General features: G+C 47.3%; 1 protein-coding gene across 7 annotated transcripts in view; it reads left to right on the forward strand.

The window, feature by feature from the left end:
• Positions 1 to 19725, forward strand: part of CAMKK1 (calcium/calmodulin dependent protein kinase kinase 1) — a 115322-nt gene that overhangs the window by 77123 nt on the left and 18474 nt on the right. For all 7 annotated transcript variants that reach the window (XR_012996662.1, XM_076354258.1, XM_076354257.1 and 4 more), the window contains 4 exons: positions 11677 to 11876; positions 12597 to 12650; positions 14304 to 14377; positions 18833 to 18920. Coding sequence is in view for 6 of the 7 variants with exons in the window: in XM_076354258.1 (XP_076210373.1) it covers positions 11677 to 11876; positions 12597 to 12650; positions 14304 to 14377; positions 18833 to 18920 (416 nt within the window). In the remaining variant the exon portion in view is untranslated. The remainder of the gene's footprint in view (positions 1 to 11676; positions 11877 to 12596; positions 12651 to 14303; positions 14378 to 18832; positions 18921 to 19725) is intronic.

Here is a 19725-nt window from a genome sequence, read left to right on the forward strand (position 1 = left end):
ATTATAGCAGAACCTGTATGCCTCAGCTGGGAGATCCAAGCTCTGCTGTGCTGGATGCTGCTGGTGTAACAGTTCCTGCTCAGAGGAAACTTTAAGTTCAGAAGATAGTAAAAAAAAAAAAAGTAAAGTGTGGGTAGTCTTAGGCAGAGGGAGTGAAACAGGGCAATAAATTATAGGATGCCCAAACACTCCCAACAACAGGAACAATAGGATGCTTTATTTTGGGCTTTTGAGTAACCACTTATTTTATTAGCGAATGAAAGTTAAAAATGGTGTTCTCTCAGAACTGCTGGGTAAATGTGTGGCAATTACTATGTAATTACAGAGGAAAAGTGCACCGTTTGTGCATGCTGAAGGAAAAGTGTTGCCAGGCAATCTAGAGGTTGCAAGGTAATTTTAATGTAAGCATACATAACTGTTATGTAATTTGGGAGACTCAATAACCATGCAGCTGCTTGAAGCTCGTAGTCATCACAGCAGCAAATGCCTAATTGCTGGTTGGGTTTTATTAAATTAGAAGTTGCAAACTGGATTCCTGTGGGAGCCTGCAAGGCGTTAATCCAGGCCAGTGCACTGCCCGTGGTGCAAATGGTACGTGGTGAGTGGGAAGGGGCTGCAGGAGCCAAGCCAATGGGAAACATGAGCTGACCTTTTAAATTATTGGTGGTGGCATGTGGTCCATGGCCGCTGTGTGTCCATGGGGACTGGACTCCACTCGTTACTCATGACACTTGCCTGGGGTGGAGGCCTCCTGCGAGAGGGCTGGCTCTGGGGAGAAGCATTTGGAGGGAGGTCAGTGTGATGAGAGCAGAAACATTCCATGCTGGGTGGGAAGCCTGGCTTAGGCATGGTGGGAGGCAGGGACAGATAGCCTGTGGAGAGAGCCGAGAGCTCCCCCATCCAAGCAGTGGCACAGTGCTGCCTTGCTTTGTCGACTGCTTTTGGCTGGGTTTCTGGGTTTAGTACGTTTAATACCGGGAAGTGCACTTTGATACATGCACAGTCTCAGCCTCTTTTGCTGATCAATGAAGAAACAGAGGCAGGTTCAAGGTCTGAGAGCCAGGGAGATCTGCCCATGGTAGAGTGGCCCCCCGAACTGCTGGGAAAATATTTTGGCTTAAGTGTGGTAATATTACTAGTTTGCCTGTTCTGTTTTCGTATGCCTGTCTTAGACCTGGGCTTTGTTGTGCAGACTACTTCAGAAGTCATTTAAGCACATGCAAACTTTAATTCCCATCCTGGTGAAATGAGCCTTACGAAGGAAAGTGCTTTTGCTCCCACTTGCAAGACTTCCCCAGCACTGATGGCATTGCACACACACCCTCATGAACTGGGGAGGCGGGCTGCCTGCTTGTTGTAAGTACCACTGGAGTGGTAATTTCAGAATGTACTTAAGTGCTTTGGATAGAAAAGTTTTGCTGGATTGTTTGTGTCACTAACTAAAGCACGTGCTTAAGCGTCTCTGAATTGTGGATATGTGCAATTACCTCCCTTTCCACTTGTAACTCCCCTCTAGTAGTGCTTCTCTGGGGTTATTAAAGCTTCAGTCTCCCTTCTAGTAAGGCAAACATTGCTGAGTATCATTGGGAAAGCAGAAATAGGTGTGCTGGATAGCAAATAGTTGCTGAAGGAGTTAGCAGCTGTGGCAGGAGTCAATCCTGAAAGCTGGGAGGTGAATACAGTGCTCCCCTACAGAGCCAGACAGCTGCGGGTCAGCCCAGGGTGCGTTGCAGCTGGGACCCACCAGCAGTGCTAGCCAGGTGGGCATCCAGCCGTGCACCCTGCAGCATGCCTTCCAGCACCCTGTGATCGGTGACTCAGGCATTTCCTTGGCCAAAGGTTGTGTCTTTATCTAGTAGCCTCTGATATTGTTCCATTCGTTTGTCCAGTCCCTTTTTAAACTTGTGTAAATCTTCATCGTCTGCTACCTCCTACTTACATACTGTGGGGATCAGATCCCATTTGGGGGTTGAGTCTGATCCTGCAGGTTTCAGCTGATGTCAGTAGTGACTTAGGAATGATCGTGCCCTCTCCGTGCCACCCCTGGTTTACAGACCTCAATGACATCTTACTTCAGGGGTGGCTTTTCAAGGCTGCAGAGTCCTTGTCTGTGCCAAGGACACCCCTTTGACCATCTGTTAGAAAAAGCTAGCAGTCCTGGAGCCCCCAAGCCTTATTAATTGAGGGCACAACAGTATTTCAGAGTTGTCTTCTACAGTAAATGTGGCTGAAAATATTTACTGCAGGAGTTGACATATCCCTCCCCGCACCAAAGCCTACAGGTTTGCTGGACAAAGACAGATATTCTGCTGTCTTACTTCGGATATCCTGGATATGGTGATACCTGAATACAGGTTTGAGTTCTTAAAGGCAGCAAAATTTCCTTCTGGATTGACTCAGTGCTGACTTATATTTAATAACTGCACAGTAAATGGCTTTGAGTGAAGGTGAATTTGGTGTTATGCCAGTTTGCTTTGGCAGATGAACAGTGGAAACCAGTACCAGGTGAAGCGTGTAATGGGAGGATTTTCTTCCAGTGTCAGGTTGCTGCCTGCTGACCAGAAATGTTTTCCTTGTTGTGAGCAGATGTTGGGTTCAACACAAGGAGTGGATACCTTAAACTCTCCTCCAGTGGCAGGAGATGTACATGGGAGCTACAGGAGAGGTTGTGAGGGAGAAGCATACTCCATCAAAAGACATGAGGGATGTGCCAGGAAGGTATCCCAGTTTGGTTTTGGGATTGGGACACAAGTAGCTTCATTTAATAAGAGCTTAAGTAAGGAATAAGAATAAGCAATGAAAGGTCTGTCTAAGCAGGTAGTCTGGTTGTGACACTAGCCAGGAGTGGACACTTAACGCAGAACACGCACACAAGCTTTACCCAGAGGAAAACCCTGCTGACTTGCACAGTCAAGATGAAGCACAGTGGCTGTCCCTTCTGCTGTTTAGCTGCAAGCTCAGTATTTTATCCAGCTCATGAGAAGTTGAAACAGTTGCTGTCAGTGTGGCTGAAAGTAAGAAAAAACATTATTTCCTGCATTCTCTGGAGAAAATGCACAATTGCCCTACTGTGACTGTGTCTAGGGAAACTAAGGGTGGCAATTCTGGTCCCCTCTGCTTGTCTCATCTGAGCTGCTGGGTTGAAGGGAGGGTCATGACACACAGCTAAAGCCATTGGGAAGTTACCTTGCCAGCAGCAGTTCTCTGCAAGGCGCCTGTATGAATGCCTGCGATGTTCTGGAGCCCTGCACGCTAAGCCTGGAGCAATAACAAAGTGCCTGACGTGCAGATCAAAGCTGCCTTTTCTGAGATAAGACTTAATCTACTTGATAATCAATATGTGAGAATAATTTCCATTATCTTAAAAGGAAATTTAAGCAAACAAATCAACAGCTGAGTCAACATGGGCTTGTCTATTCTGAAGAATACCTACTGCAATGTAAGCCCGGGGCGGGCGCTCTCAAGCATCAGCAGCATAGATGGGTTTGATCTTGTTTGGCTCTTGGCAGATGTGAGTTCCTCAGGCCTCATGTTGGCGTGGGCCAGCAGAGCTGGGACACGGGTCTGTGATGGAGCTGCTGTACTGTGATTCCCAGTGAGCTACTTGATCCATCTGTGCCTCTGTTCCCATGTGTGGGATGGGGACTTGCTCCTTCTCTGCTCCTGCCTCTTGCCTGTGCAAGTTCAGAGCCCCTCAAAACTGAACATGTTGAGGTGGGGGCTCTTGACTGCAACTACAGCTGCAAGGATGTGCTGGATGATATAAATGACACCACCAGCAGAAGAGGGGCTGGCTTGTGTTTTATCAGGTGCAGATGAGCTCTATTTAGATGATTAAAAAAACCCAAACAAAAAACCTTTTATGTAGCTGCAAGCGTTGCTGATATGTGATTGATGAGGACTTTGTATAAGAGTGAGAGTAATTAGCTGGTGGAGCAGATCAGAGAGATGTGCTAGAGCCTTTTAAGAAAGATCAGGCAGTTTGGTGGTGGTGGTGGTGGTTTGGTGCAGTTACGTAACCGATTGTGCTTGGGGTTAGAAGCAGCCCATGGCACAGACTGTGCAGGTTGTTTTGGCAGTGCTTGCAGCAAGTACGCTGCTCCCCGCTTTCCCAGTGGTCCCTTGAATGTTGGCACGTGTGTAGCCGTGGCAGAAAGCGCTACGTGTCCTCTGTGACTGGTGATATATGGTGTGCTCATGTGGGTTGGAGGACCGGTGTAGAAGGGCAGCCTTTGGCAAGGCTACCTCTCCTTCCTCTTACCTGTTGCTCCCTACCAGCGGTATCCCATACCTATCCCTTCTGTCAGGAGTGCGGTGGGCAACTGGGTGCTGAAGGTGGAGCACAAATGGAAGCTGAACTCTTCTGAAGGACTGGGAAGTGCTGGGTGGTGGGATCCGCAACACCTGTAAAACCTGGGCTTAAGCAAGATATTCAAGTAGCAGAGGTTTGAGGGATGCAGCAAGAGTGGCAAAATAGTGAACAGAGCTGAGAAAATCAGAGCTGGCATCCTCGCCCCAGCTGCTACACGAAATCCCTACAATGAGCTGAGCATGGGAAGGAAGGTGTTCCCTTTGCACAGCCCACTACATCCATGTCCTCCGGCTCTTTCTCAGTGGAGCATTGCGGACAAGTACAGAGGCTTGCTTCAAAGAGCAGCCTTCTGTTTTAAGCTCTGGATGGTGGTGCAGCAGTTTCCTTGGGAGGGTGTTAAATCATTTCTTTGCTACAGGGGTGATGTGAGAGTAATACTAAGCAGACTCTGCAGTAGCACCATATGGATTGCTTTTGCCCTTGGAATGGGATTCTGTTTTTAATCAAGTATAATTCAGCATCAGCCTCAGTAAATAGCAGGATGTGTCAGTGCATTGCAAAGTTTTACATGTATAATTTTTTAATGGGCTTTTAGTAAGTTGGTATTAACCTGCTGAGGCTCTAAGGTTTCCAGAAGGGAATGCAGTGAAAGGCACCTTTCTTAAAAGGACCAAGGAACAATCTCTCTTTTTCTAGCACTCCTATCTCTGCTCCCTCTTGGTCTTCACTGGCTGTTAATCTAGGCAGACAGTTTCCAGGTGTTTGCTTCTGAATGAAAAGGAAAGCCTATTTAGTCTCTGAATAGCCTGTGGTATCTAGAAATGAGCATTTGTGAAACGAGTTGCATGTTGTGAAAAAAGCTGGCTTGTCCCACCGAAGGCAGCCAAGGGACTGAACAGAAAGAAATGATGTGCTCAGTGGGGCTTTGCTAATGAGCGGTGATGGAACAGGGAGGCAGAACAGCAGGAGACCTGTGGAGAGCCCAGGCAGGGCTGTGTGCTGCATGCACAGACAGGAGCCAGCTGGCCCAGCAGCAGAGATCCTCCCCAAAATCTGCCCTTTCTCCAGCCCCATCTACTGTACCACAGCCACTGAAGATTCACCCCTGCCTGAATGCTGCTTTGCAATACGAGTGCTGCAGGATCTCTGCAGCCACAGCGCAGTTTACAGCCATGATGCTCCAGGACCTCAGCCCTGCCCCATACCTTCCCGAGCGACTTGGGTACAGCCGAGCGGTGAGATCCTTTCAGGGACAATGTGCGTGCTAACAGCAGTGATGATACTTGGAGTACTGGCTTTCTGCAAGAGTTTAGTTTTGTAGTTATTGAAGTCGTTTGGCTCTGACTATTGCAAGCTTAGTTCTGCAGGGACGCTGACCCCAGTTCAGAGGCACGTAAGACTATGCTTTCTTTTAATACCATTCCCACATCACGCGCTGGCTTTTCACAGAGATAATGTTCAGCGTGTGCTAAAGCGTTGTCCTAAATGAGCATGTTTTGTGACCTGGAAGTACAAACTAGCTGCTCATTCCCTGGACAGTCAGCACCCAGAGTGTTTGCAGGCTCGGAGGCATCTGGATGGCAGAGTACTGCCAGGCAGCTGTGACAGCCTCTTGGCATTAAAGACACGCTGTCATCTTGTCTAGGGCCAAGGTGAGAAACCACGTTTGTGGTGCTGATGAAGTTAGGGGAGAAGTGGGTGCAGACTGCCTGAAACTGCTGAAAGGATGTGAGTAATCCAGGTGTGCCGCTGAAGAGGCTTTCAGAGAATCCATCCTGGGACAAGGTCTGCAGTAAGGACCAGCTGCAAGGTCACGGGCAGCTTTTCATGAAGCTGCAGGTGCTTTTTTTCTGCCACTGTTGGGAAGGTGTGAAAGCAGGAGAAGCGGGAAGCCCCAGCACAGCACACCCCACATCCTCGTTGCTCTGAGAAACTCCAGATTCCTCTGTTTTGTACCTGAACACCCAAACCATTCTATCAATGCTGCTAATACCAACTGAGTTAAAATACATCATAATAAAGAAACAAAACAAAGCCTTGAAAAGCCAGATTTTCAAGAAGACCTTTTATTTTGGGTAATTGTTTCACATGGGCTCGAATTTGAACACCCAAGTATGGGTTCATCCCAGCTGCTATAGGCAGTAGGTACAGCGTACCTGCTATAGGCTTTGTCTGAAATCAAGAGGGACAGAGGAAGATGGTCCTTTGCCAGCTGTTGCTCACACCCTGAGTGCTCTGAATCCTCCTCTAAGGTTGTATCTCTCCACCACATAGCATCAGCCTTCAGCAGGCTTTCCTTAGGTGCCACCACTCCATGCCCAAAGTCAGGAGGCAGTCTAGACTTTTAGGCATGATTTCCCTTGTTTCTGAGCACCCCGGGGCTCTAGGGTTTGACTAAGTCCAACTTCGGATGTGCCAGGTCAGGCTTTCTGACACAAGTTGTGCTGGAAATGTAGTACATGCGCCCTCACCTGTCATACCTGCTTCGTTCATGGGGTGGCTGTGAGGTTTAGCAAACAAGTATTTCTAACGTGCTTTGGGATCTTTGCCTAGACGATGCTCTAGAAATCCATGGGATTGTTATTCAGATGCAAATAAGCCTGAAATACTGTTACCTTTCCACTGAAGTGAAGGATGGGTCTAATAAACCGGAATTTAATGGAGCGCTGCACAATCAGACTTTCTCCTAAGGGCTCTGTAATATCTTACATTGTTTCATTTTCATTATGAAGAGGTATTGATCTATCCTTTGATTCGGGTCTGTCAGCACAGAAAGTGCAGAGCATCTTGGAGCCCAGGGAAGTTGTTCCAGTGAGCTGCTTACCTCTGCTTTTAGAGCAAAATCCTTTCCAGGGAAAAGCAACAGGTGGAACCATTTTGTCAGTTTGTCAAAGCAGCTTCAGTAAAGTGCTCTGGTTTGGCTGGCTCAGCATCGATTTTAACCTTGGGAGGGATGCAGACAGGTACATTTGCATGGGAATGACTGTTTTTTGGCTGCTGATGTCCACCTTGTGTAGCACATGGGGCCTGGGAGGGGAGCACCGATTGGATGGTCTTTACTAAGGCTGTGTGCATCCAGCACCCACGTCCCTGTGGCTCCATGGCTGGACGGCGTGGATCTCAGGGCAGTCTTGCTGGGGCTGACATCTGCCTGCTTTGTGACTGTTTCTGTAATGTCAGAAGCAAAAAAACCCAATGTGTCATTGTGGCCAGTCTCTTTGAGCAGGACACAGAGTAGCTGAAAGTTCCCTCTGGAAGGCATGGACTCAGCCTAGAGGTTCCCACTTCCCCATGGAAAGAACTAAGGGGAGGTCATGGGTTGGCTTAAAAGAAAATCCCCAAACCCTCGTGAAGCAAGCTTAGGTGTGGTGACACAGATATTTTGGTTATGTTCCTTTAATGCGCGTTTGGGGCTTTATTTATGTTGAAGGTGCTTTTCCTTCTCTGCTGTGTCTGATGGAGCCCTGCTCCTGTTTGCTAGCAGCTGTGTCCCAAGGATGGGACAAGTGTTTTGTTGCTGGGACCTCTGGTCCTGGCTTCCAGTGACATTCAATAGCAATTCTAACAAAGCTGCCTTTCCTACCTGCTGCTCTTATGTCTGCAGAGGGAAGGAACTTGCTCCCAGATGCTTCAGGCTGGTGAAATTAGAGGGTTAATTTGTGCTGGTAATTGTGTTTAACTGACTGTGGCTGTCACCTGCTCCCCTTGGGTGGCTCCATGGGTTGTGTGGTTGTCCCTTCTGCATAGTCATTAGGAGTCTGGAGGGTATCATTAGTGGTAAGCTTTTATTTCTGAGATGCTTAGCTCTCCCTCTGGAGTTCTGTGGGGATAACACCATCTTTTCCTCTGCGTGTTGTGCTGGAAATGCAGATCGCACTGGTTTAATGAGTACCTTTCCTGCAAGACAGCTGTCCCTGGGCTGCTTTCACCATGTGTGGCAGTGATGCTTGTGTCGCTGCAGGCATGTCCCACCGCTTGGCCGGTCAGCCTTTGGCCAGCCCTGCTGAATTAATTGTTCCCTGCCCTTCTCCCCGCAATGCACTATCTGCAAGAGATCTGGACTTGCAGCGGAAGTTGGTGGGTTGGCAAGTTTTTCTGCTCTTAGTGGTGTTGATGTCCTGCAGATGAGCAGTCCTGCTTCCTTTCTGTAGCTCTCAAACAAGCCAGGTTTTTTCTATTGCCTACTAGTGGACTTGAATGATTTTTGGGGAATCTTTTACTCTTCATTCTGCAGCCCTGTATTGTACTGAACAGTACCCGTGGCAAGGCACAGCACAGGAGGGGATTTTGATGCCTGAAGCCCGTTTTGGATAGCTGTGCAGAGGAGGATGCTCACAGCAGCTGACAGACTGGGACTTTAAGAATTGTGCTTCTTCAGAGCAGAAAAGGGATTTCAGGTTGCCTTCATCAGGTTAACAGTTCCACACCAAATCATTTCTTGGCAGATGTGAGCTCTTGCTTTTACAATTTTTGTAGCTGTGATGGAGCCTTGTTCATCTACACCAGATGGTGCTCGGTGCAGAATTCATGTCCCCTATCCTTCTCCCTTCATGGCTATTGCCTCTGCACAAGGCAGCTAGACAGGGGAGAGGATCTGCAGAGAGCGTAAGTCTTTCAAGCCAACTGGCGCAAGACTTTCATTACTGCCACCCAAACAGCATGGCAAGGCAGCACGGCGTGTGGGTTGGACACTGCTCCCAGCACTGCCACTCCTGACCTGGCCAGCCACTTCCCCTCTGTGCTCATCTCCTTCCCATCCCAGTCTGTTATTTAAACTGTGCCAGGTTTGCAGAAGCGCCTGGCTCACACTGCGTCATAAAGCCCTGGGATGTGTCAGGCTCACTTCTGAAAGCACAGCCTGTGCTCCTCTGCCCTGCAGGCACTTGTGCTAATTTTCTCCTCTGAGCAGTTGAGGTCTGAGACTCTCACTGTCCCTAACGCTCACGTCAAGCACATGGATGTTCTCGTCTGGGAGGCGCAAATGCTCATTGACCCTAGTGTTTGATGGCTTTGATTTTTGCAAAGGACGTGTTTCTTATTTCTTTGTTCAACATTCATATTCCTCCTGTGCCTAACAGCCAGCAGTGCCCAGACCTGCTGGGTACCAGGCTGAGATGGGCACTGAACAAACAGAGCATCTGGCAAATGGCCCACGTTTTTCCTCTACTTTTATTAGATTACGCAAAGGCAGGGAATGTGTTTTACAAGATAAATAGTTATTTGATATAGGAATTGGTTTATGGTTTTGTTTTTTTTTACTTTCCTGTATGGAAGAAATAATAAAAACCCTAAAGTACCTGCTTGCCTAGTGTAACTCCCTCAATTTTCACAGACTTAGCTCCAGGGATGTACTTGTATGGCCCACGTATATTTGTGGCCTGTATTTTTTTTAGAGGCATTGGGAATCTTAGCCCTGTGGTATCAGGCGTGATACCAGACACCTGCATGAAAGGCAGCTCATCATCTCCTGAAGGGAAACTTCACTCCCTCCCTCACTTTTTTTTTCCTCTCTCCCTATATTACCATAATGAAATGTCAGCTTGCCACTAGCTTTGCTGCGGAGCAGATGTCTCCTAGTAATTACTGTTGTTGTGGGGTTTTCCGTGTTTATCCTGACTGTCTAGCCGGGCTGTTACAGCGTTAACTGGCTCACATCACAGTGTGGCCACGCAGTTGCGGCACATCTGGAAGAGGATGTAAGTGCCAGTGCTCTCCCACGAGCTTGTTTTTGCTGGGTCTCCAGATCAGCTCTTTAATGTGCCAAGGACAGCATCCCCCAGTAGTGCTTTAAACTAAGGAGAGGTCCTTGCAGAAAAAGTATCTGCAAGCGTGACTTCCCCTCCCCAGACACGGCCTGCTGGAAAGTTGGCTTGAAAAGAGCAGAAGAGTTATGTGAAGTTTGGTCTTTCTTGGCCATAAAACACAAGCTGGGATGCTCTGTAGGGCAGGCTGCCTTTGTGGCAATGTGTTGACCAGGTTTGTAAAGCGGGAAAGTGTTAGACCAGCATTTTCCCCCAGCCAATTGCATATTTCCTAGGAGATATGAAAAGTGCTCACGGGGAGGTATAAAAACAAACATGCTCCATTTGCAAGAAGGAAATGTGAAAATGGTGGTTTTGGCTGGGGGAGGAGGGAGGACAAGGGGTCCTGTTCCCCTGGAAAGGGCAGTAAAGACTTAAAGGATTTCCTCTCCTGTTCAGTAAAGTCTCTTGGGTTTTCTGCAGTCCTGCTTTTGGGGTCATTTTGCGTTCTGAGACTTGTTTTTTTGATTTTTAAATTTGTTCTCCAAGTTCCTGAGAAGTCAGCCACTTTCCTACAACTCCCTGCTGCTGCTTCACTCAGTGGCACAGAAATGGCTTTCTTGCAACTGCAATATTGCTTCCCAGATGGCTTGTAACGAGAGGGATTTTTTGTTTGTTTTCAGTGCATCTCAGCCTCCAAGCTCTTTGCAATGGTTTCTTTCATTTTGGATGTACAAGCACTTCAGCTGGTGCCCACAGTTGGCCTTGTGGAGCCGGGACAGAGCTGGAGTCTTTGCTGCAGCCTTGTGGAGCGAAGGGCAACATGTAGGAACACCCTTTACTCTGAAGGACTGCGTGGCAGAGGTTTGGCCACAGCTCTGGGTGTGAAAGTGGTCCGAGTGGCTGGCAGCTTTGGGGATTTGGGGTGACGCAGAACAAGTTGAGGACGTTTTCTCTGGGCTCCATTGCAAAGCATAGCTAGAGAGAGAGTGCTTTTTCATGAGCGCTGGCACCAACCAGCTGGTGATTGCTCCCTGGTCAGAGTTATCTTTTGAGTTGGAAATACCCACTGATTTCTGAGCTGTTGGCTGGACTTGGTGCTCAGCTGCTAGTTGTCTTATTTTGCCTAAGTATCTCCTCTGGGCTTGTTTCATTCTGCCTGTGGTTCTGCCACTTTTGATTAGCTTTATGGCACTGCAGTTTCAAAATAAATTAAAAATTAACCTCTTTATTTGAATCCCCTAAACCTTTAATACAGCGAGTTGCCCAATCCATCAGCTGGTCTGATGAGGTCAAGCAAATCTGCAAGACTTGAGTGATTTCCTTCTTTAAGAGCTCTGCTCAGTCCTGCTAGTTGGGCTGTTTCTGGGTTCATGTCCGTTCTTTGCTTAATTACTGGTGACAAAGGTATTTGAGTGTTGTACTCCGGTGTACGTCCCAGTGAGGCACCGAAAAGGAATGGCTATAGGAAATGGCACTTCTACTACATTATATTGCATAGCCAGCAGCAGCTTTGAGTGGGGTGCCTGAGCTTGCACCTTTATTTTCATCCTCCTGGAAAGGCTGCCCTGGGTGTGTTGGCTGCTGTGACAGACCATGCTCCTGGTTTGTTGTTTTTTTTAGTGCACTACCAGAAGATCATTCACCGGGACATCAAGCCTTCCAACTTACTCTTAGGAGATGATGGGCACGTCAAAATCGCTGATTTTGGAGTCAGCAATCAATTTGAAGGGAACGATGCCCAGCTTTCCAGCACGGCAGGGACACCAGCCTTCATGGCACCAGAGGCCATTTCAGACACTGGCAAAAGTTTCAGTGGAAAGGTAGGTCTTTGCTCACAGCTGATGTCTCCTGGGACCCCAGGTGCACAAAGGTCAGCACCACGCCTGCATCCTTTGTGTGTTGCCCACTCAGGGATTGGGGTGGCTATTGAGTAAAACAGAAGCTCTAATTCTGTGTTCAGTCCCGGCAAAACTTACATTGGTTGTTCTGTGCAGCAGGCAGACAGTCTTTGCTGTGGATCCCTGCCCAGACAGGAGCCATGTCAGAGCCCTTTCCCTGCCCAAAGGGAAAGGAGGAAACTCCCGATTCCCTTCCAAAATAATCAAGAGACACAGGGGGCTGCTGGACACCAGGGTCATGTCTTGATCCCCTGAAAGCGAGGGGCACTGCTAAGCGCTGTGGTGCAGATGTGGGGATAAGGTCTAGTGGGTTTTTTTTTTTGCCTGGAAGAAGACTTTTGAGGTTCAGCTCCTCTTTGATATTCAGCCTTGAATGGTGTCATCTCCTGTAAGAAGGGGCTACTTGCTGGTCACTGCACTCGACAGCAAGGACAAGGGTGGCAGCGTCTGGCCCAGCACAGTCCTCATTCCCCAGGCATGCTACAGACGCCTTTAGGAACCCAACTTCAGAGAGACTCTGCACAGTAAAATAGAAAATATTAAATGCATACAAATAATGTTCTGTGAGTCGGTGGGAAAATCCAGCTCATTCAGATCATCTGTGTTGCATCTCATTTACTGCCTGTACATGCTTTCTTTCAGGCACTTGATGTATGGGCCATGGGAATTACCCTGTACTGCTTTGTTTATGGGAAGGTAAGCTGGCTTTCAGATGCTGGAGCCCTGCATGGGAGTGTCTACCTGCCTGGCTTTTAACTCATTCCTTTCCAAATAAAGGCAAATACCAGAAACAAAGAACTACCTTCTGCAAGCTCCCCTTTTCCTAAATCACCCTGCGGATGAGAAGGGACTGATGTTGTGATCTGCGGAAAGCGTGGTTTCTAGACTTGGCCTCTGTACTCAGAGCAGTTGTTCGTGCTACAAACCCAGAGCAGCATCAGTAGCACCAACAATGGTTTGTCGGGGGGTTATCCATATTGCCTGTATTTAGAAACAAGCTAGACAGAGCATGGAGAGAGGCATAAGTTTGATCCCGAGCTGCTGCAGCACTTTAGCAATCCAGATTATAGAAAGCTCTGTCTGCCAGAGCTGAGCTGGGCCAGATAGAGTCCACTTTGGCAGAGCCAGCTCTTCAGAGCTGCCTTCTGCAAACTCCATATCCTGTCATGGCATTTCCTTCTCCTGTGGCCAGAAGCCCCTCGTCCCACCCATGGTCTCCCAGGGCGAGCAGTACAGCAGGTACATGCAGTCTGTGTGTGCAGGTATGTTACCTGAACCTCCTGTCCAAGCATGGACCATTGCAGATCCCACCACGCAGGCATAAGGCATCCAGCTCAGGGGTAAGAAGTGGCTGGGGGAGATGGCAGAGGCAGAAATATCTCCATTGCTGGTGTGATATCGCTGAGTTAAGTCAGGATGGAAAATATTCTCTGACCTGTGTGTATAATGATGTCTTACTTGGGGCCAAATCCTCAAGTGATGGGGTATAACCTTGATTTTATATTCTGGTATAACCTCATGGTGATATTGCTTTCCTATGTGGCAAGCACTGAGGGAAAGAAAGAGGGAATATAAAGATACAGACAGACATTCGTCTGTTCCACGTGACCTTGTACAGTAAATATTGTACACATTGTACCTATTTTATATTTCATAATTTAATCTGGCCAGGCAGGCTGGGACAGGGCCCACCAGCAGCCCACAGCCCACTAAAACAAGTGTACCTGCTCCTTCAGTTTTGATGCAGATGTTCATAGGGCCTGTGAATATGCTGCTCCTGCATCTTCCACAGCATTCACTGTGGCTTAGTTAACGTCCTGTCAGTCCTGCCTGTCCTGCTAGGTAGGAAGAGCTAGAATCTAGGTCTAAATTAATCCAGTGTAAAAAGTTGTGATGGAGAAAAAATATGCTTTGAATCCATATATCTGAACTTTACAATGGAAAACCAGGTGTTTTAATAGTAATACCTAGCTCCAAATGTTGCTTGTTACAGAGAGACCTCAAAGCAGTGATGCAAGTCAGGCGATAACAGTACATCCATTTTGCAGGTGGAAAAAGTGGAGCAGAGAAAAGGAAAATGAGTAGTTCATGGTCACCTGGTAGGCTGGATAGAGGGGGGTATCCCAATCCAGTTCTGTATTCCTTATGTCCCTCTGCTGTTCTTCTGCATTTATTATTTAATAAGGAATAAATCAATTTATTGTGTGTGGGGAGATCTTATTTATTTCCATCTCCGTGTAAAATGGAAAGAGTGTGCAGAGAGAGTATACTTCTGTTACATGAATGACAAATGCCTAAGCAGTGCCTAGATCTCTGACAACTGGAAAATCTTTTTTGTTTGTTTTACAGTGCCCTTTTATAGATGAATATATTCTGGGTCTTCATAACAGGATCAAGAACAAGCCTGTAGAGTTCCCAGAAGAGTAAGTAAACTTTACTCAGCTACTTTAAAATAAAGTTCGGTCTTCAGCATTATTCACTGTGCAGCATAAATGCCGATAGGTCACCATGGAGGGACAGACAAGGGTGGGTGAGGTGCTTTGCATTCTCCTGGGTCCTTCACGTAGGTTTTGTGCTGATGTTGTTGAGGCATTACAGCTGCCTCTGCTGCTCCTGTGTCCACATGCAGATAAGGACTAAAGGAAACGGCTCTTGAAAACTTTGGAAGCAGAGGGGTTTCAGTATGGGTCTGGTAAGTACTGCCCCAGTTACTTGACCCTGGAGATGCTCGAAGCATGGTTTGGTTGGGGTTTTGTGTTTCTCCCATGTGGTAGCCACCAGAATGATTCAATGTATTAGTTTTCAAAAGCAATGTGGCTTATAGACCTCAGTCTCAGTCTAACTAAACACATGCCGCTTCTGCGGACTTACCTTGGAGCTGGGTAAAGTGTCTGATGGAAGGAGGCTTGTCCCGAGATAAACAACCACAGCTTGGTGCATCCCCACTCCTCTGCCTCCTCCAACACACTCCAGGAAAATATGAGTTTGTCTTGTGTGCTGGCAGACTTGGGCTAGTTTTGAAAAAAACAAATTAATTTATCCACTTGATATTGAGAGGCTGCCCCTCCCCCTGCCCCTGCTTTGGTTAGGGAAGGAAACCTGTGTTGGCCACCGTCAGAGCTGCGTGGTGGAGACTACTGGGCTGTGTTAGGTGGGATGGCCGGCTGCACAGTCACAGTGCGTCCTCTAACCCACAACAGCACACTCAGCGGTGAGGGGTTTCAAGCCAAGGCCACTTGCGTGCCATTTGAGCAGTGGGAAGTTCAGCGTCGAGGCACTGAGCGGTGAGTGTTTGTGGTCTTGTCAGATGAGCCTGGCAGGAGATGATCACACTCAATGGGTTCTCAGTCTCTGCCACCGAGCCACCATGCCTCTCCCTTCATGTGTTGGCCACTCCTTGGTATTTCCTCCATCTTCAGGCCTCTGGTGACTTTCTGTTGGTGATTAATTTGTTTCTCCTGGTTGCTGTCAGATGAAGTAGCCAAAGCTGGACTCCTTATCTGCCTTCCCAAATCAGCACAGTAGTCAGGCAAAGAATTTTTGACCTTCTTGACCCAATCGTTCATTCTAATAAAAACTTAAGAGATAAAATGACTTGATTTAAAACATGCATGAAGAAATTAAAACTCTAATGAAAGGCACATCTGGTATTAGAGAGGAAGGGAAGAATGTTGTCAGGCAGCCTGTGACATATGCATGTATCCACCATCTATTACATGAATTATTTGTGAGATGCTCACTGAATTTTTAGACGCCTACAGTGAAGGGCCAAACCTTTGCCTTGGCAGTCCCAGGCTTCCTTCTGAGTCTGCAGAAAGCAATGGGTACTCAGGCTGTCCTATTTTAGACATCTGCTTTAGATGGATGACTCATGCCCCAGGCTTCATGGGCTGTATTAATTACCTCTCCATTGACTATGAAGCACAGCCACTGCAGATAGCTCGGACAGAGCCATCTCCGCTCAGGCTGATGGAGCCCACACGCAGGACTGTGTGGACCACACCTCCCAAGAACCTGCGGCCACAAGGTCAGGCTGCTTGTTTGATGGCAAACACAAGCCCCAGTTGTGGGTATGGAGCAACTCTGGCAAGCCAGCCCTGTGCTGTTGGTGAGGTTTTACAGCTAACCAGGCTTCAGGCATTAAGAGCAGGAAGGGTGCTCATGCTACTTTCCCATGTTCCAACTGGTTGCTTTGCGGTCAGGGCAGGACTTTGTCTTGACAGCACTACAGCAAAAAAAAAAAGTTTGTTTCCCTGGCATGGTCTATCTGCTTGCTTGGGTCCTGGCAAAATGCCCATCCTCTCTCAGCCATCACATATTTGGGTTAGCAGTCAGCTTACAAGTGACTGTTCCCATCTGTCTCTGCAGTAAGTTATTAACATTTAATGGGCTAACTGGGTTGTGCTAAGAACCTTTTCTTCATTCAGACACTTCCTTCAGTGATAATTCGGCTGCATGATTTATTTGGATTTCTCGGTGACCTGCTCTCCCAGTCTAAAAAAAGCTGCACCCCTCATTAGGTTGTTGGAGGAGCAGAGACTTACTGGGTGTTGACAGCTGTCTAAACTGCATCTATTTGTTAGATAAGGCAGTAACAGAGACGCACATAAAGCTGGAATTCACTGGACTGGATCCACCCTGACCTCCCACAGAATTAGCACCTCGCTACAGTTAGGAATATTTTGGTTTCAATTTATTTCACCATGGCTACAAAAGACACATTTCTGTTTGCGGACAGTCCATGGAAACTCATTGCCTGTTTCCTGACAACCTTTAGGACAGAGACAGAGCTGACTGTACCGGCGTCATTGTCCCGTCCCTTCCCTTAGAGATGCTGGGATAAATATTTATCATTCTGGAGTTCTCATTCATGTCAGTGAGTCCTTGGCATGACACGAGGTAAATGGGGTTAGCTCACACCCTGATGATCCTGGCATGACTAAAAAACAAGCTGGAGAAGTTTCTGTCCAGACGTGTATTAAGAGAGCCAGAAGCTCTGCATAGTCCCTCCTGGTGAAGAGGTGAAGTCCAGGACAATGTTTTCTGACCTGCGGGCACCCTGTAAAATGATCTATGGTGCTGGCAGCCCTCCCAAATGGGTGCTGAACTCTGTCATGCTTGGCATTTTCCTGAGAGCCATTACAGGACTATGACTCTGAGAAATTCCAGATAGAGCAGGCTTTTCAGATGAAAAATGCCATTGGGTACAGCATGCACCATGGCAGAATGGGCAGAAGGAAAAACAGACAGGGTGATGCGGTCTGTTACCTGGCTATAACCCACCTAAAACTTTGTGGTCCTGTTTACAGGGCTTTTCCTTATGATGTTAATCCTATGTTGTGTAGAAATCAGTCTGGTGCCCAGAAACATTAGGTTATTGTATATTCTATTTCTTGTATTTTAAATAAAGCCGTTGCCAGTTTGGCATGGATCTGATGTTAAGTATTTTAAAAACACAATCTCACCTGCACCTCAGTGTGGTCCTCTCTTAGGAGTCTGTTTGTTTTGACCTGCTAAATGCACCGTCACTCCCCATAGCAGTTCTTCTGTGCCTGGAGCTCATCTTAAGAGCAGCACAGTTCTCCCCATTCCCACCTAAATTGTCACCTGCAGTGCAACCTAGGGAGTGGGAAGTCTCTGAGGACTCATCCTGCGATTTCCCTTATCTGGGCCATGTTGCCTGTGTACTGCAGACCCTTGATGCAACTCTGAAAGTGTTCAGACTTTAAACTGAACCCGCTTTCTGCCCCTTCCCACTGAACGAGCAGTGTTTCCTTGTGGCTGTTTGTTAAAGATCCCATAACCAAAGTCCACATAAAGTATTCATAAATTATTAAACAGCAGCTCTGTTTTCATCAGACAAAAATATCCCTTACTGTGATATGGTCTTCATTTAGGTTTAAGATAGTTTATTCCCTCCTCTGCTTGGGGAGGGTGCAGAGGAGATGGGCACAGCACTTTGTCCTCATCAGTGTTTTCAATCTGAATTCCAACCCTGCTGGGGAGTGATATTTTATGCTGCCAAATCCCATCTCCATGCAGAAACGCAGCTCCTTGAAAGTCATTTGTGATACAGACTTTCAACTGCCTAATACAATTCTGTCATATGCTGGCATTTTATTTCAGTAGCACTTTGATCATAGAGATCAAGTGCGTTTTAAAGACATCGCCTGTATCATTAGCAACAGAAGTCATTGAAGCCTTTGGACTAGAGAGACAGACTGCAGGACCAAGGGCTCCCTGTGAATAGGATGCCTTCTGGCTTCAGGCAGATGCATTTCTCTTTTAGTCATGCCTGTTCATTCCCTCCTTTTGTTACCCCAAGGCTGATCTATACAGGTAGGAAATACCGAGTTACCAAATTGACTGCCATTGGCGTTCATGGAAGCAATTTAATTAACACAACCTGCAAGCTTAGCTGGGATCTTGAATGTCAAATGGGAATGTTTCATCCAGCACACGATTGCTCACGGTGCAGGTTCAGCAGATCAAATTGTGCCCTTCTTGTATCATAGAGCCCAGCGCCAGTTCTGCTCTCAATAACACTTTATTGTCCCAGAAACTGTCCTCTGAAATTCTCCTATAATGCGTTGTCTTTAAAAATGTCCTTAGATCCATTCACCTGATTGCTTGTGCTGCATTTGAGAGCGTGCAGCTGTGTTAGTGGGCCGAACAGGAAAACCAAACCCCGTAGCAGTGACCGTGATGCTTGAGAAGGAACCAAGCCAGTTAGACCTTCCTTTCTTAAGCCAGGTTTGCAGAGAAAATACCTTCTGAGCGGAGCAGATTCTCTACCGAGTAACCGCAGTAAGGACTATGCATGCCTTGAGCACTTATAATTCCCCTGTTAACTGTATACTGCTATTTTCTTTACTCAGAGCACAGATAAGTGAAGAGCTCAAGGAACTGATCCTACGCATGCTTGATAAAAATCCAGAAACAAGGATAACAGTCCCTGAAATTAAGGTAAATTGGACGTTGATATTATAGTCTTTTATCTCAGTTGATTTTGTTGTTCCTTTGGTATCTTCTAATGAGGCAGAGCTGTTCCCAGTGTTTGTTTTGCGAGCTTTCTCTGGCACGCTGCCTCGGAAAGGGGGAGTGCTCATTTTGCAGCATGTAACAGCTCTGTCACTGCTGCTTGTTGGTGAATATTGACAAAAGCTTTCTTGTTTACTTATTTAAATTAAAATTACTCAAAAGCTGGCTGATCCTCAGCAAATCCCCAGGAGAATCGACATTGTCATGGGGGCTGCTAGCTGCAGAGCCTGTGCTGTCAGTGTTGGACCTGTGTTACAGGGGCTGGAAGCGCGTTCCTCTGGTGCTTGCATGGTCAATGGCCTCAAGGCAGCACATTTGTTTCTATCATCTTTACTTGGGGGATGCTTATTAACGCAGGGAGTGACTAGGACTGGTAGAGCACAATGCTTCACAAGGCTTGGCTTTGTTCTGGTTTTGCATGGGCTTTCTGTCCTCCTATTACCCCCCACCGAGGCCTTAGACCTGCTGGGGGCTCTCAAGATTTCCACAGAGATCCATCAGCATCCTCTACAGGGCACAGAACTCTTCTTCGCTTTGTCTCGGGCCAACACCAGCACATTTGCCACCGAAGCTGACAGTAGGAAGGTTGAAATCCAAGAAGAAATGTGATGTTGCTTCCCTCCATGCCCAGGAGGCCACAGCCGGTGATGGTGGGAAGTGCTTTGGAGCTGTATTAAGTGATTTCGCTTGGCAGCTCTTGCAGGCACTTCATGTGGAAATCTGAGCCCTG

Source organism: Aptenodytes patagonicus, chromosome 17 (assembly GCF_965638725.1).
Source record: "Aptenodytes patagonicus chromosome 17, bAptPat1.pri.cur, whole genome shotgun sequence".
Taxonomy (NCBI): Eukaryota; Metazoa; Chordata; class Aves; order Sphenisciformes; family Spheniscidae; genus Aptenodytes; species Aptenodytes patagonicus.